Source organism: Alligator mississippiensis, chromosome 10 (genome assembly GCF_030867095.1).
Source record: "Alligator mississippiensis isolate rAllMis1 chromosome 10, rAllMis1, whole genome shotgun sequence".
NCBI classification, from domain to species: domain Eukaryota; kingdom Metazoa; phylum Chordata; order Crocodylia; family Alligatoridae; genus Alligator; species Alligator mississippiensis.
The window spans coordinates 43,249,519-43,264,344 of record NC_081833.1 but is presented as its reverse complement, the minus strand read 5'-3'; the positions used below and the strand labels follow the sequence as shown (position 1 = coordinate 43,264,344).

The window sequence follows — 14,826 nt, the reverse complement described above, 5'->3', positions numbered from 1 at the left end:
ACTTGGTAGATAGAAACTTTCTGATGTGTGGTAAAGACTGACTTGAATTTTTCCAGTGGAGCAAGCCAAATTCCCACAGTCCTAGCCCAATGACAGGTCAAGTCTGTACACATTTGGGACTCTGATCAATACTGTAGGCTGCCAAAACTGTCCAAAAATATTGACCACTCCATCCTGGTTCACTATGCAGATGCAGAAGTGTTTCTGCAGTTAAAGCTGAGGCTATTGCACTTGCAATGAACTGAGGAGTGGCAAAGAGGAGTCTCAAATGGCCAGAAGGGTGGACTCACGATGTCAGGTCCAGTCTGAATAAATGCAAAGGCTGCCTGTTCTAGATCTCAGTTCTTCTCACTGCTAGCCAGGAGCAGAGGCTCACTGGAGTACCTTAAGACCAGAGGCAGTGATAGGGGTCCACTAGTGACTTAAAGTGAACTTGAACATGTCCACCTGCTGATTCCTAGCTCACAGTACAAGCATGGTGCAGTGGCTCTTGGTGCACACCAGCCAGCAGCTCCCATTCCCTGCCTTACTTTTTCACATTGGCTGAGGGTCACAAAGCATCAGACACAGCAGCCCAGCTAGTGGCCCAGCACTATTCCCTCAACCATCTTCTGCAGGATTGATTTCTGAGTGCATCTGGTATAGTGTATAACCTTGGGAGGCCAGATGTGTTATTTTCACCCACATCTACCTTGAGTACTTCTGGAAGCCAATCTCTCTAGGAACAGACAGGGGAAAGATGACTAGGACACAAAGAGTAGTCAGGGTGAAGCGATGATCCATGTACCAATGCTGGGGAGGTGGCCCTCCTTCACTCAGCGTCTCATTCAGGTAGGAGTCATATACTGGGAAGAACAATGGAAGAGGTGGTCAAGGACATTCCTTGAGGCACAGCATTTCAGCATCAGTTGCATGCTAATGAGCAGAAGCAAAGATGGCCCCAGTAACAGTGAGAAGAGGTTGTAGATCTCACCAGCACCAAAGAATCCCAGGTCTGGGAAGTATTGACAGAAAAGATGGTCCTGCTCAAGGAAGGCAGTTACCTTCATGTAACCTTTTCATGGGTTCCTTTCACCAACTCTACAAGGAACAGGCTACAAACACTTTGCAACCCTTAAATGTTTTCTCTGTATTGCTAGAGTTAATGGTTTAATGGTGTTAAACTCCCAGCCTACAGGCCAAATCCAGCCTGCAGCACCATGTCATCTAGCACACAGGCTCCCCACAGGTCTCGAGATTTGATGACTGGCTATGAAATTTCCAGACCTGTGGGGAGCCCCCAGCCCAGCAAGCTGGATTGGGTGTCTGATCTAAGCACAACAGAGCCAGGCACAGGTGGTGCCGGCAGGCCAGGGCCCAGTCCTGGTGTGGGAGCTGGAATGGGATGGCACCAGACTTCTGAGGCCCAATCCTAGCATGCAGGACATCCATCCAGCCTGTGGACCAGCCCTGCACCACTCATCTGAGTTATGGGGCCAAAAGCTTGGGCATAACTGGTCTAATTTCACAAAAGTGGCAAATGATGTTAGGTGCCCCAGAGATGCCTGCAGCTTACCAGTTATTCAGAGGACAGGCTCTTCAGTTCACTCCAAAGATCTGGCCCCCTTTACAGTGTCCAAAGATCTGGCCACCCAAAAATTCAAAGCCAGTACCTTTAATGGAAATGACTTCTCTTGCTGTGGAATATTTTACATCAACACAAGAGTATGAGTGGCAAAGGCTGCTGTATGTATAATGGCACGAAACTGGACGAACATGTCTGCTTGAATGGATCTAAGCTTCTGGTCAAGGGAATGAAGGGCCTAATTTCCAGAATTCATGCTCTATGCAGAGACAGAGACTTACATTTCTCCAGCTGATCACCCACAACTCTGAGAAAGGCTACGGAGATCATGAAGAGGTTTAATATGAAGCATATTTCACAGAGTTTCCCAATGGCCGATCCACAGATCTCTCTGACAACACCCTGGTATGTTGACTGGGTGCTAATGGAGGAGGCATATCCCAGGATTACTAGACCACTGATTAGGAATATTAATGATCCCTGCAGAGACAGAAGACATAGTAAAGTGCAGTGAGGTATGATCATCTCAGGTCCTTCTAGACACCCAGATCATGTTGTGAAAGTCTTTCCTAAAGAAATCCTGAGAGTGGCAGCTTAGTTATGGAAACATAATGTCTGTAGCATGCATGCACACCCTCATGGAGAAAAAACAGAAAACAGATAGCACCAGTGGCAGGATGACAAATAAACCTCAAAGATGTCACAGCTTCAGAACTAAATTACTGGTATTCACCAGCTATCATTACACCCCTCTTTAAAGATTACAGAGGAAAGGAGTTGGGCCTGGGACTAGAATTTTGTGGTAATCACTAACAAAGGCTGTCAATCTATGGTCTGGACTTTCACTTGAAATCTCTTCAACTCACTTTCATCTCTCTCAGCATTGTCCCCTCTTTTCCCTCTCTTTTGTAGTTGAATGACCATGTTCGTTTCTATTTAATACCTCTGCTCTCTGCAAGTCCATTCATAACATCTGATGAAGCAGGCTGAAAACTGTGAAAGCTCATTTCTCTCTGAACAAGTTAATCCAGGAGTGTCAAACTCACCCAGCTTCCCCGACCAGATCTGAACCTCAGGGCTCCTTGAGGGCTGGATATAGATAACAGGACTTCTTGTGGGCAGCAGGGAAAGCAGCAGGAGTGGTGAAGCAAACATGTCAGGAAGCCACAGGGGTTAACACAGCTGTTATTCACTCCCCACAGCTGACACTGGTCCCCAGGAGGGCTCTGTACCCCAGATTTTGGCAGCAGTCCCTGCCCTTGTCCCACCCCTGAACTCCTGGCCCTTCTAGAAGCTTCATGGACCAGATTACATGGCTCCATGGGCCAGATCCAGCCCACAGGCCTTACGTTTCACACCCCTGAGTTCATCTAAAAAGTGCCACCCAGACCTGGTTTCTGCCTAATTTCAGACTAACAATGGCCAACTACTTCTTTGTATTTGTATATAAAAGGCATCTTACTCCACAGATGCTAATACAATTGGCACCTATTTATAGCAGCATGTGGTAAGGGAAATATTTCTGGTGAGATGGCACTCCCTGTTACAACAGTAACAGCCATTTAGAAACAACAGGGCATAAACATGTTGCTACTACTCTGAATCAATCACATATGAAATACATTAGGGATGTTGAAGTGGAAAAAAGAAGACCTAGCAGGGAGACTGCTCCCCCTATATGGATGCAGACAAGGAACTGTGGTTTGGAGAAGGATAACATTAGGCAAAGATCTTCTTTCATCCCTATATATTAGCAGATCCCAGTTTTTGGACTCTTCTAATCATTATTTTGCACTTGTACTGCTGTTCTACCAAGCAGGTCTCAGCCTGACCCATCATCCATCAGTTGAGCAGGCACTGTGCGTTCTTTAAGACTGCGGCAGACTGCAGCTGCCCCCAGTAAACTGTCACTGTCCCTCAATAAACTCTTGGAAGAAGGCATACGGATTTAGCTTGAGCAGGTTTCAGATTTAAAAGCAGCTACCAATTTATCAAGAATCCTTGGAGAATTCTTATTCTGCAACGTAGCTTCACTTTCTGCTTGTGATGTGAACCACCTAGGATTGTTATACTCTCTCCTTTCTAGACTCACATTTCTCCACTGATTAACTACCAGAGGTTTGGCTAGTCAACAATAAGAATCATCACTGCTTCCATCAGAGTACCTGACTGCTGTCACAGTTAAAGGAGCAGGCCATCTGGAACCTAGTCAGCAAAAACAGAGAAAAAGAATCAGAAGTAATTTCAAGTCTGATAGTTACCCAGCTCCCCATGACATTTTGAAGGGAGTTACAATCCTTTTTTAGAAATGTTTTATCCCTTTTGCTACCTTTATTCCAACCAGATGAAAAACCAATTGACTGTAAAGGGGAAAGAATAAAACTGATTATATGCTGAAATTACTGCCAAATACGTAAAAGAGAAAGAAAAATATAATTCCAGAAGAGATCAGTCTTGTTCCAACTGAAGTTAATGGCAAAACTCCCATTGCATTCTGTGGCCTGTATTAATCTTGATTAATAACAGAAGTTTTAAAAAGGCACATTTACTTTTGTGATCCAGGAGATGTTAGTGTCTATGAGGATGGATGGTGTAACCTAGAAGCAAATGGGGAAAACTATACTGAGGAAAGGAGTACACCCACCCCAAATGCCTATACTCAAATCACTATTATATAAAACACACAGCAATACAATGGACGTTATATTCAACAAGTAAGAGCCAAGAATCAAATTAAATGCTTCTGAAGAATTTCTAGGAAGATACAGAAATTCCAAAGTCTGCAGCTCTCCTCCCCCTACTCCTCTCCCCACCATACTAGGCCCACACAGCAGTACCAATTGCACCCCAGGTAAAGGCAGACAGGACAACCTCAGCAGACTAACATATCTGAAAGATTACACCTTGCAAAATAATGGCACTTTGAGAGAAAGGCTTCCTTTAAGGAGAAAGGAAATGAACCCACTTTCTAATACCAACCTGAACTATTCCTTGAGAAGAAATCTCTTAATGCAAATGTTAGCAATAAAATTGAATTAAATTAAAATTAAAGAGCAAATTATAAAAGAAACAGATTTGAAGCTTCCTTTATTTTCAATTATGCTTTCTTATTAAAGCTACTTAAACCCAAAAAAGGCCCCTAATTAATTATCCAATTGTATATGGGTAATTATGGTCAGTGTCTCAATTTTGAAGAAGCAAGGGGGGTTTTTTGGTGATACCTATTATTGAATTGTATAATTGGGAGAGATGTTAAACAAGCTTGTGGGTACAAAGTACCTCAACTCATGCATGTAGGTAGCAATTTTCAATACCCTCCCTGCTGTTGTAGGGTTAGAATGCTATTGCAGCTGTAATCATACAGGACATGAGAGAGAGGCAAGGAGTTTTTGGTAATATGGTGTATTGGACCACCTAAATATAGTTAGGAGAGATGCTAGTCAAGCTTTCAGGACTGGAGGAAGGGTACTTTGGGCCTAAAAGCTTGTCTAACATGTTGCCCAGCTATATGGCTGGTCTAATAAAACATATCACCAAAAACTCTTGCTCCTTGCATATTTCCTGGACCATCACAGCTACAGCAACACTTCAACCCTACTTCAGTATTCAGCTGACTTTCATTTTGGATGAGTTGCCCCAAGTCCCATGGACTTCAGCCTGTGTTGTGAATGGTGAGCATCTCTTGAAAGATTCTCCTCAGCATCAAGGTGAGGTCCCCGTCCTGGCAACATGCACATTTATGAGACATTCCGGTGTATTTGCATGTCCTGAGTAATACTGCAGTATGTAGTTGTATGTGACTGAGAGAATGGTCACATAGTTCAGCCAAAACAGGCTAAGGAAGCCCTAAGGCAGCCTGCTACACATTTTAGGAGACATAATATTAGAAGGAAGGCCAAGACACACCATTAAAATGGCATGTCATTCCCAATTCACGCAAAAGTAACAGATTCTATAAGTAGTTATGCTTAACATGCAAGTCACATAAATCTATTACACAGAAGAGTCATTCAATTCAGCTACGCTGATGGTGACATTTAAGGTGCCCATATTATATACTGGATATTATTGATCAAATGGGGAGGGGAGGAAACAAAAGGACACACACAAGAAAGCTGCAACACCCTGAGACAGAACTTGCCTGGGCAGTAAGCCTTTTTTATAAGCCAGTTACAGGAAGAGCCCTTTACCCCAGTGACACTTAGGGGATTCTGGCTATGGACCATGTACAAATTCTGGTCAATATTATGAAGTAACCAGTATTACCCTAAACACTGCTGTATTATAAAATGCCTCTATGCCTATCTGTGCAAAGTGAAGTTTATTTTCTACCTATGTGGACTTTTTACAATCTTTAATTTTCCGTGAGCCTGAGAAAGGGTACATGTGCCCAGAAACTTTCAGAAAAAGATTTTTTTTTTTTTGTGATTTCTTCATTGGTCTAATAAAAGGTATCATCTCTGAACCATGAATTCTAGAGTTTTGCATTTCTCTGTGCCTATCCACCACTGCTGACAAGGGCTGTGTCATACTTTTCCTAGGCTAGATACAGTGGAGAGCTGTTAGGAAACCTGCCCTGAAGCAAACAATTGGGGGTTAATGAGGGTGGCTGGCAGTACTTCCTCCAGCTCATCTCTTTTAGTGATGTGGCAAAATGCCGGCATCTGAACAAAGATTGGTACTGATGGGGAGATACTTAAATAGGCTTGTACAGGCTTTTTCTAATTTAGGAAGGGAGAAGAGGAGTCATTGGGTTGGTCAGAAAAGGTAAACGGAGCTGAAAAGATTCTATGGCTGAGACACAATCTTAGGTGGAAAGGAACAACCTAAAAAACCACAAAGGACCTACATCTCAGCTCAAATGATGCTCCAAGTTAGTAATAACACCGAGGAATGGAAGAGTTACAGGTAGTTACCATCTAAATGGATGCATTTTTTTACTGATGTAAAAAACACCAATGACTTAGATTCCCATCAACAACCTGTGTTGTTAAGCCTATGCCCCCAGAGGTAAACTATAAGACAGAAGGCTTCAAGGCCTAGGTGACTGAATTGAGGGGAGTCCTACCCCAAGGCACCTGAAGGCAGGAACAGTGCCTGCCTAGCTGTCCAGTCTCCTCAACCTGACGGCCTGTGGAATTTGATGTTCCAATTCTTTCCCAGGTTCCCAATGGTTAATGGAGTGATTGACCAGATCTGTGAAAAGAATCCCTGTTTTTATCCATGGTCAGCTCCATCAAGTTAAAAGTCAGGCATGAAACTCTTCGCAGCTCTCGCTGTTCCTCTCTCTCTCTTTTTTTCTCCAGGCATAGCTTTCTGAACCTGAATTTTATTAGTTAAGCTTGAGCTAGGTTTCCTCAAATAGTCAATCGAACCAGAGTAATATTGTAATTGTTTTTGTTTGTTTTTCCTTGCATGGCTATTATTACTAGTACCATCATAAATTTCATATACTTAGCAATAAATAATTTCTGTAGTCAAACTGGTGGTAACCGGGTATATTTTTCCTTCTCTGCTTCCTCTTCTCCACTCGCTATGCAGCAACGCTTCTTTTACCTAAGCCAAAGATCCCTGTAAAGCCCAAAAATACTGTGGGGTCTGCTCATCAAAAGGCTACCACTACTAGGACAGTTAGGGCAAAAGATTGGGATGTGCTGAGTTTGAGACACATAAGGGGAACACCTTGTATAGGCTGATTGACCCAGTCTGGCTCAGTGCTCTAATGACCTAGGTTCATAGATTCGTAGATGCTAGGGTCGGAAGGGACCTCAATAGATCATCGAGTCCGACCCCCTGCATAGGCAGGAAAGAGTGCTGGGTTCAGATGACCCCAGCCGGATGCCCATCTAACCTCCTCTTGAAGACCCCCAGGGTAGGGGAGAGCACCACCTCCCTTGGGAGCCCATTCCAGATTTTGGCCACTCTTAACTGTGAAGAAGTTCCTCCTAATGTCCAGTCTAAACCTGCTCTCTGCTAGCTTATGGCCATTATTTCTTGTGACCCCCAGGGGTGCCTTGGTAGTAGAGCCTCACCAATTCCCTTCTGCGCCCCCATGATGAACTTATAGGCAGCCACAAGGTCGCCTCTCAACCGACTCTTGAGGAGACTGAAGAGGTCCAGATGGCCTAGTCTCTCCTCATAGAGCTTGTCACGTTAATCTATGTGTGTTTGTGTGTGTATGACTAACTTGGTGGCTGGAGGAACCCAGCCCCATTGAAACTGAGTCCTGCAAGATTGGGGGTGAGGACTTGCAGAAGGGAGAGATACAGCTCCATATAGAAACACAAGTAACACAAGCAGCACGTTAATAGAATTACAGAGACTCCATAAACGTACCCGTAATAAATAAGCACACCCCAAAGTGACGGGCAAATCCGGTAACAGTTCATACAAGGAAATTAGGGATAGGAAGATTTTGAGAAGCATAAAGTGCAAGTTTCATCTGTGTCTTTGAAAACTCCCCTGAAATATTTTCATCCCAGCCCTAAGATGTGCCAATAAACAGTCAATTCCCCTCAGCCTTAAAGTCCAAACAGAATGACTCTGTTTCATAGTTGGTAGGGTCGGAAGGGACCTGAGCAGATCAACAAGTCCGACCCCCTGCCATGGCAGGAAAGAGTACCGGGGTCAAACGACCCTGGTGAGGTGTTCATCCAGCCTCCTCTTAAAGACCCCCAGCGTAGGAGCCAGCACCACTTCTCTCAAAAGTTGGTTCCAGATCCTAGCCGCCCTGACAGTGAAGTAGCGCCTCCTGATATCTAGTCTGAATCTACCCTCCGCCAGCTTGTGGCCGTTATTTCTAGTCACTCCTGGTAGTGCTTGGGGGAACAGGGGCTCTCCCAATGCCTGCTGGTCCCCTCTGACTAGTTTGTAAATGGTCACTAGATCCCCCCTCAGCCTTCTCTTGTGGAGGCAGAACAGGTTCAGGTCCCTTAGCCTCTCCTCGTAGGGCTTGCCAGGCTGCCCCCTGATCATGCGAGTGGCCCTCCTCTGAACCCTCTCCGTGTTGTCCACATGCCTCCTGAAGTCTGGCACCAAGAACTGGATGCAGTACTCCAACTGCGGCCTGACCAGTGTGGCATAGAGGGGGAGGATCACCTCCTTGGACCTGCTTGAGATGCATCTGTGGATGCACAACAAGGTATGGATGGCCTTCCTGACCGTGTCCCCACAGTCAGCCCATGTTCATTTTGGCATCAACAATGACTCCAAGATCCTTTTCTGCCTCTGCACTGACGAGAAGGGAGTTCCCCAGCCTGTAGGTATGCTGCTGGTTCTTCCTCCCCAGGTGCAGTACCCTGCACTTGTCAGTATTAAAACCCATCCTGTTCTCATCCGCCCACCCCTGTAACCTGTCTAGGTCCGATTGCAGCCTATTCCTCCCTTCTAGCATGCCCACTTCTCCCCACATCTTAGTGTCGTCTGCAGATTTGAACAGGGTGCTTTTTACCCCCTAGTCCAAATCGCTGACGAAGATGTTGAACAGTATAGACCCGAGGACTGAGCCCTGCAGAACCCCACTGCCCACATCCCTCCAGGTCGAATACGACCCGTCCACCACCACTCTCTGGGTGCGGCCCTCCAGCCAGTTAGTGACCCATTTGACTGTGTAGGTGTTGATGCCACAGTCCCCTAGTTTTTTAATGAGAATGGGGTGAGAGACAGTGTCGAAGGCCTTCTTAAAGTCCAGAAAGACTACGTCCACAGCTACACCTGCGTCTAAGGATTTTGTGACCTGGTCATAGAAGGCCACCAGGTTGGTCTGGCAGGACCTGCCTCTAATGAACCCGTGTTGGTTGCCCCTAAGCATAAGCTCCCCTGCTGGCCCCTCGCAGACATGTTCCAGGATAATTCTCTCAAAAAGCTCACCCAGGATCGAGGTAAAACTAATTGGCCTATAGTTTCCTGGGTCCTCCTTCCTCCCTTTTTTGAAAATGAGAACTGCATTGGCCCTTTTCCAGTTCTCTCGCACATCGCCAGAGCACCACGAGTGCTTGTAAAGCTGTGCCAGGGGTCCCGCAATGACCTCTGCTAATTCCCTCAGCACTCTGGGGTGATTGTCAGGACCTGCTGATTTAAATATGACCAGTCCCTCCAGAAGTTCCCTGACTTGGTCCTCACTGACCCTAGGCCTGGGTGTGCCTCCCCTGGGGTCTACGGGTGTCTCAGTGTGGGGGGTGACCAGGCCCCTGCTCAGAAAAATGGAGGCAAAGAAACTGTTAAATAGGTTAGTTTTGTTGTCTGGAGCAACGACCAGATTTCCTAGCGTGTCCTGCAGAGGCCCCATGTTACCCGGTACCTTCTTTTTACCCCCTATGTATTTAAAAAAGGACTTCTTCTCATCCTCGATCTGGGTAGCTAGTCCCAGTTGCATCTCCGCCTTGGCCTTCCTGACCGCCCCCCTACAGCTCCAAGCAACAGAGATATAAGTCCTCCCTGGTGATAGCCCCTCCCTTCCATTGGATGTACGCCTCCTTTTTAGACATTCCCATATGCTTTTGGTGAGCCATGGGGGCTTTTGCGCCCTCTTGCCCCCTTTGATCTGTTGGCTGTGCCAGGCTACTCGTGACAGGTCCACATACTGTACTGTACTGTACATGTGATCACTGAAAACTCAGGAGAAGAAATCATTACAAAGGAAATAAAGGTTCTTAAGCAATTAACAAAGCCATTTAGATTAACTCCTAGCACAGCTGGTGCATAGGAAATGCACATTGTGTCCATATACTTGGTTGGTGCAGAAATAGCCTGTAAACCATAAACTAATGTATCTTGAGATACCTTTTTTTTTTTAATATTAATTTTTTTTTTGCACCAAAATTTGTTTCCCTCTTTTGCCAACCCCTCAGCAAAGTATACTGTGTTAGAAGTTGCTCAATGGATACTTCATTGGTACTTTCTACCAATCAAGAAATCTCACAGTAAAAGCAACTGAGATGTGGACAAGAGTTTTCTATCTGTAACTGGAACAAGTAACTTAAATTCTTCCACCGGAGGACTTGCAAGTATGCAAGACCTGCCTACCCTACAACTACCCCAGCAATCTAACTGTCTTTATGAATTCAACTGTAATGAGAACTCTCAGGAAAGGATAGGATGGATGCAATTAAATCTATCACTAGAAACTCCATATATTCTAATTGATCATGTCCAAGTGGATGGAAATGAAATCATGACTTATTTCAATTTATTGTTTTGTGGCTGTAGGACTGGCATGTGTGCCTGCAGAAATCTAACAGGTTTAATAGAAGTCTCATACACTTGGTCTCTATTTTTAAAAAGGTAAAAGCAAACTGAAGAGACATAATGTATTCAGTGTCTGTCACCCTATCAACCAAAGATCAATGTTGTTTTGGTGATAAATAAACCAGGACTTACTGAAATGTGCTTGTGTGGCCTAATTAATATCTTCTTGCTTATTTAAATCCCTGAGAATATCTTGCTAATGAGAACATGGAGAGAAAACTAAGGCTAGTATCTACATTTACTTTGTCTTCTGCAATAACCCTGTGATTGAGCACCCCCTTTTAGATCATCCGAAAACTAACCCAGCAAGCAAGCTAGCTATCTCCTATTTTAAAAACATTTTTTACAGTAACTTCTAATTGTGTATAATCAATTTAGAAGAGTTAATTATTGTAGGGGAGGGAAACTACATAGTCTCTATTTCAATTACCTGATTGAGTATTAAGTATGTAATTAGTTAAACGGCAGGGGAAATGTTATTCATAACAAGTTATTTATCAGTCATGGTTTGATACAAGATTCAAATATCTATCAAGCTGGCCAAGTTGTAGGAAAGTTTAATGACCAATTGATCAGACCTCTAAGGATCTTCCATGAGGCTACTCAGAGCAGGAAACTACTTAAGGAAGGGTGGAAGACAGACTTTAAATCAGTAAATTTCTTAGAAATAGCTTTCATCCTATGATCCTTGCTCTCCAGTCTCATAAGAGCCACTTCTATCCCTTACAGTTCTCCACAGTTTGGAACAAAAAGATGTGGTAAGGAGGAACTTAACCTGATTTCTGTAAAGATTTGGTACATGTCAACACTGAACATTATTTTTTAAGCATTAGACCAATTAAGAGTTCTTTAATGTGGAGGAAGATTGTGCATTAAGTTGATTAGATATTCACTAGTGAGGTTTTCCTATAATTACACTCTTTCTTCACTCCATTTTCTAGCACTTGATTTAGTTTATTTTGCTGCACAGATCCCCTTTCTAATGGGGATGATATCACTGCTGAATTAAAACAGTAAGATACCATCACTAGCAAGATTTTTTTTCCTTCTACTTTAGCCTTATACACTTACCAGAACTGGCTTTAAACTATCACAAACACTGCTGACCTTGTAGCTATAGCACCGCTGAGCTCAGGAACTTGGGAATGTGCTCAAGCAGTTAGTCCATACTCCAAGGGCAGGCAATTATTTCAGGTGGAGGGCCGCTTAATAAGTTTTGGTGAGCTGTCAAGGGCTGCATGGGTAGTCCCACCCCTTGATGTTGCCCCACCCCCTGGTCACCATCTTGGGACTGAAAGTCCCACCTCTAACCTCTGCCACCAGAAGTCCCTCCCTTTATCCCCCAGACATACTTCTTTTTGGAGGGGGGGGTTGCCATCTTAGAACCAGAAAAAAAAACCAACAAATCATACACTAAGTCAAATACCTACTATAATATATTTTATTACAAGAAATATTTTTGTCGTGACTTGTGTTTGCATACTGTATACAGAGGTGACTACATAATAACTCAAAAATAAATACGTAGTTTTTAATTGTGGGGGGTGTATGGTGGGGTATGGGTGTGGGTGTATTGTGGGGTGTGTGTGGGGGTGGGGGGATTGTGAGCAGATGTGGCTGTGGGGGGGGCATAGGGTATGTTGGGGGCTTGTATGTATGTGGAGGTTGTGGGGAGAGGTTGTGGGTATGTGAGGGAAGGTGGGGAGTGGGGACCCCCACACTCCCCCCTTGATGAAACAGCAGCAGATGGGATGCTCAAGGCACAGGTGCCTGGCAGGGCACAGCTCCAGCAGCACTGCACATCACAGCAATGGGCACAACCTCTCCTGGGCTGTCTTTATTGTTGGTGCTCCCTTTCAGTCACACAGCCCCTGTGCTCGCACAACATGGGAGAGAAGCCCCAGGTGCTGGAGCTGGCTGCCTTCCCGCTGGGGCTGCACAGCAGATAAGAGAAGCCCCAGGTGCCTTCCTTTGGGGGGCAGGGAAGGCAGCTAGCTCCAGACCCGAGACTTCCCTCCTGTGCTGTGCAAGTGTAGGGGCTGCATGTGACTGGCAGGGAGCGCCAGCGCTACAGGCAGCCCAGAAGAGGTTGTGAAACCTCACTGCTGTGCAGTGCTGGCCAGAGCTGCACGCCATTGGGCACCTGCACACCGAGTACCCTACCCGCTGCTGCTGCCACTACTTGCCGGGGCTGTGCGCCATGGGGGGAATATGTAGGGGGGTCCCCACACAGCCCACCCTCCCTCACACCCACACACTGCCCAGCCAAGTTGTGAGCTGCCACTGCCCCCCTAGGTGTGGGCTCTGCACTGCCACCATCCCCATGGTCCACACCCTTGCCCAGCTCCAGCTATACCCCTGCCACTTCCCAACTTGCTGCCCAGAGCCAGCAGGAGACCAGGAAAGCAGAGCAGGTCCCCAGGGGCAGCAGCCCTGCATGGAAGCTGTGTGCTGGCTGGCCAGGCCCTTCCGCCTGTGAGGGTGGGAGCAAGGCAGTAGAGTATGTTTGTGCTGTGTGTACACATGGGCACCTCATTCCCACCCTCATGGGTGGAAGGGCTGGGCAGGGCACAATTTGCTGGTGGGCGCTGTGGGCTGGATGAAAGTGCTTGGTGGGCCAGATCTAGCCCACAGGCTGTATTTTACCTGCCATACTCAGTTTCTTATTATTGTGGGTCCGCTGCTGGCAGTACCAGAGCTAGTGTGGTCAGGGCAAGCTAGCTCAAGTAAACTTGCACAAACTGCAATGACTACAGTGCAGACCTACCAGGGTGGAATAGAACAACTTAGCCATCATGATAGATCATTACATGCAAAATGGGGAATAATAGCTCTTCACTAACCTAATACTTCTGAGGTAGCAGCCACACTATTTTGGATTTGTGTTGTGTCACTTGAGAGGTGAGAATAAGAAGACTAGGCAGTGCCACTTGGAATCTTGCTAGCTGCATGCTAAAAGCCCTGTCTGCTTTATAAGGCAGTAAGTCTTTTGCTTAAGACAGAGTCCTCCAAATTTTCATCACTTTTCTATTGCACCTAGTCCCACTAGGGGAAAACAGAGATACACAGCAGTAATCATTACATGCATTATTATTTTACAGGATTGAACCCAGAGTCCTTTAATTTCTTGTACTGAAGATTAGAGAGGCAAAGAAATAAATATACAGGCTTATGCAGAACTTGCTTTTAGGGTGATGCTATAATAGTAGATTCAAGAAGATTGCTCAAAAACAAACACAAACCCTCTGCCTTTTGGTATTCATTGTTTTTTTCTTTAAGTAAAATACTTAACTATATTAAAATATTGTTGTAACAATAGAGAATAGAGTAAATCTCCCCTGGGAAGAACTTATGTTTTTGAACTAGTTGTTTATTTCCAGAGTGGATGAAAACAACAGAGTTGACTGAAGAGATGATTAAACATTGTGTATGTTTAACTTGAACTACTTTATTATTACTTATATATTAAACAGTAATTTAGCTAATAGATCATTTACATCTGGTGTTGAGGAAAGGCTTTTGTTTATATTCCTACCCAGCTTGTATTCTGTTCCTTTCACTTCTTTCCATAGACTTAACCTGCATGCTATTGAAAATAAAAGGATCCAATTATTACGTAAAGTCTTTGACATTTCTCAGGAGTTCTTCAATTGATTACCAAGATGGAGACATACAAAGATTGTGAATGCAAGTTACACAGTTTAATATAGTGAGAAACTATGCAACCCATTCTTGGAAATATGAATAAAGGCCTGATCCTTGGACCTTGGATCAGGCAGGGAGAGGAAGGGAACTGTATAGCCTGATCCAAAAGAACTTGTAAAACTGTGCTCCTGAAAGCAAAACTCAGTTGTTACGTCATCCTGGAAGTCCCTAACCTGCAGAGGCATCTCATTCTTAAGGTTAAGGGTCCCCAGGCACCTAAAGTTCTGTCTTAGTACATCTCTCGCATCTAAGCTTGCTGGGGGTCCATTGTTTCACGCTTTCTTCTGAGACATTCATTGTTGCAGGTGCAC

General features: G+C 44.9%; 2 protein-coding genes across 3 annotated transcripts in view; one reads left to right on the top strand and one right to left on the bottom strand.

The window, feature by feature from the left end:
* Nucleotides 1-14,826, top strand: part of NECAB2 (N-terminal EF-hand calcium binding protein 2) — a 441,556-nt gene that overhangs the window by 388,495 nt on the left and 38,235 nt on the right. The window lies entirely within an intron of this gene.
* Nucleotides 1-14,826, bottom strand: part of SLC38A8 (solute carrier family 38 member 8) — a 35,208-nt gene that overhangs the window by 18,283 nt on the left and 2,099 nt on the right. Inside the window, exons 2-3 of the mRNA XM_014605246.3 lie at nucleotides 1,846-2,044; nucleotides 692-845 (exon numbers count right to left, since the gene is read on the bottom strand). Coding sequence (XP_014460732.2) covers nucleotides 692-845; nucleotides 1,846-2,044 — 353 coding nt within the window. The remainder of the gene's footprint in view (nucleotides 1-691; nucleotides 846-1,845; nucleotides 2,045-14,826) is intronic.